At 58.9% G+C, this 2450-nt stretch overlaps 1 protein-coding gene across 1 annotated transcript; it reads left to right on the top strand.

Moving 5' to 3' along the window:
* The first annotated feature begins 626 nt into the window (after window positions 1-626).
* On the top strand, window positions 627-1877 carry LOC139041088 (actin-like protein 9). Its single transcript, XM_070490237.1, has one exon. It carries the CDS (start codon window positions 627-629, stop codon window positions 1875-1877), a length of 1251 nt encoding a protein of 416 aa, XP_070346338.1.
* The last annotated feature ends 573 nt before the right edge of the window (window positions 1878-2450 follow it).

The following is a 2450-nucleotide window of genomic DNA, read 5'->3' as shown; positions in this document are numbered from 1 at the left end:
GAGGCAGAGTCCTTTCTTCTTTGCTTTATGTAAATTTTAAGAGGTGAGATTATGGGTGACTTCACTTCCTCATGTATATTTCAGCCTTTCTAGAATTAAAAAGTAGAATCGAAAACCAAGTTTGAAAATGATGGATAAGATGCTGTTATTTAGTACATTTCTAAAGCTGCACTAACTGATGACCTTCTGATGAATATTCTAAGGATTAATATTTTAACATTCTAAGGAGGCCTGTGGCCAGCTCTCCCATACCACACTGTAAATAACTTCAAGGCAAGGGTTCCTGGGTCTTACTGGGCTCTGGACCAGGCAGCTGGGGCAGAGGTCTCTGCTCAGGAACACTCCATCCTCCTCCTTCTCAAAATTAGGCGCTTTGGGGAAAATCAAGAATAGATGAGTATCCTGGGGGCTTTGTGGACAGGGAGGGGCCCCACCTCTATCCCTGCATTGTGATGTCTTCTAAAGGGGGCAGCGGGGAAAAGTGATGTCATAGGTCACTGGCCGGCCCCCTCTCCCTCTCTGCCTGTGCCGGCCACTGGCCCAGTCTCACCTTTTCTCCCCACAATGCTGCACCCCAGAGGAAAGTAGTCAGCCTTGCCAAGCCACCCACCCAGCCACTTGCAGCCATGGATGCAAATCACTCCAACCCCTTGGAGCCCCAGTCTTCTCCAGAGGCCCCCAGGCCTGGCCTGAACCCTGGCTCAATCCCAGGGAGCAAGAACCTGCAGCAGGACCCCCCCAACATGGTGGGAGACAAGTTGCCACCAAAGACTGGAGCAGTGGTCATCGACATGGGCACAGGCACCTGTAAGATGGGTTTCGCAGGGCAGACTCGGCCCATCTACACCGTGGCCACCATCGTGGGCTGCCAGCCCCAGAAGCTGGCCACCACCGGGCAGCAAGTGCTGGAGACGTTCATCGGCGAGGCCGCCCGCATGCGCCCGGAGCTGACGCTGGTGCAGCCCGTTCGGAACGGCATCTTGGTGGACTGGAACGCGGCTGAGCTCATCTGGCGCCACGTACTTGAGCACGACCTCCGCGTGGCCACCCAGGACCACCCGCTGCTGTTCTCCGACCCGCCCTTCAGCCCCAGCACCAACCGTGAGAAGCTGGTCGAGGTGGTCTTCGAGTCTCTGCGCTCCCCCGCCATGTACGTGGCTTCCCAGTCGGTGCTGTCCGTCTATGCACACGGACAGGTCAGTGGGCTGGTGGTGGACACGGGCCACGGGGTCACCTACACAGTACCCGTCTTCCAGGGGTACAACCTGCCCCACGCCGCACAGCGCCTGGACCTGGCGGGAACCCACCTGACCGCCTTCCTGGCGGAGATGCTGCTGGGCTCCGGCTTGCCGCTCGGGCAGCAGGACCGGGACACGGTGGAGAACATTAAGCATCGCTACTGCTACGTGGCTGCCGACTTGCTCAAGGAGCAGGCCCGGCCAGAGCAGGAATACCAGCAGACCCTGAAGCTGCCCGATGGGCGGACGGTAACACTGGGCAAAGAGCTATTCCAGTGCCCGGAGCTGCTGTTCAGCCCCCCCGCGATCCCAGGGCTGTTGCCTGTGGGGGTCCCTACCATGACCACACAGAGTCTTCTCAAGGTGCCCCTGGAGGTGCAGGCGGATGTGGCCCAGAACGTGCTGCTCTGCGGGGGCTCCTCACTCTTCCAGGGGTTCGAGGGCCGCTTCCGCGCTGAGCTGTTGCACAGTCTGCCCCGTGAGGCCCACGTGGTGGTGAAGGCCCAGCCCAGCAGGAACTTCTCGGTGTGGATCGGGGGCTCCATCCTGGCCTCATTGCGTGCCTTCCAGTCCTGCTGGGTCCTGCGGGAGGAGTACGAGGAGCAGGGGCCCCACATCGTGTACCGCAAATGCTACTGATGCTGAGTAGCGATTGGGGCAGTGTTGTGGGCAGTAAAGCTTGCGGTACCCAGCCGGTTCTGTCCTGCCTTCCCTCAGCGCTGGAGTAGTCCACTCCTGGACCCACCCAGACTCACCTTACTCTGACCCCACAGACCCACCCCAAGGAGATTTGCCTCCCAGGGCATCCCTGGTTCTGCCCTAACTCACCTCCTGTGATCCGTCCCCAGAGACACCCCAGTTCTGATTCTCTAAACCCACCTCCTCCATCATCAAGGCCCAACACACCACCACGTCCTCACCCTGTCAAACCATCTCCCATGATGTGTGTCCCCCAGGGCACTCTCAGAGTGGGGCTTCACCCATGCCCACCCCCAAGACATCCCCAGATTCTGACCTCTCAGCCTACTTCCCTGATCTATTGCTCTTGATACAGCCCCCCCCATCCCCTGGGCTCTAAACCCCCCAATTCACCCCCTTGCTATATCCCTCAAGGACCCTCAACCAACCCCCATAACTCATCCCTCTCCAAAGAAACTGCACCGGGCACTCCAACCACCCCCTACCCCTGAGAATCTTTCCATGAGTGTTCCA

The sequence above is a fragment of the Equus asinus genome, chromosome 20, assembly GCF_041296235.1.
Source record: "Equus asinus isolate D_3611 breed Donkey chromosome 20, EquAss-T2T_v2, whole genome shotgun sequence".
NCBI lineage: Eukaryota > Metazoa > Chordata > Mammalia > Perissodactyla > Equidae > Equus > Equus asinus.
The sequence above is the reverse complement of the archived record's forward strand: the minus strand, read 5'-3'. Positions and strand labels throughout refer to the sequence as shown.

Coding starts and splice junctions, on each gene's coding strand:
- LOC139041088 (XM_070490237.1), top strand. CDS start 627: ATGGATGCAAATCACTCCAACCCCTTGGAGCCCCAGTCTTCTCCAGAG.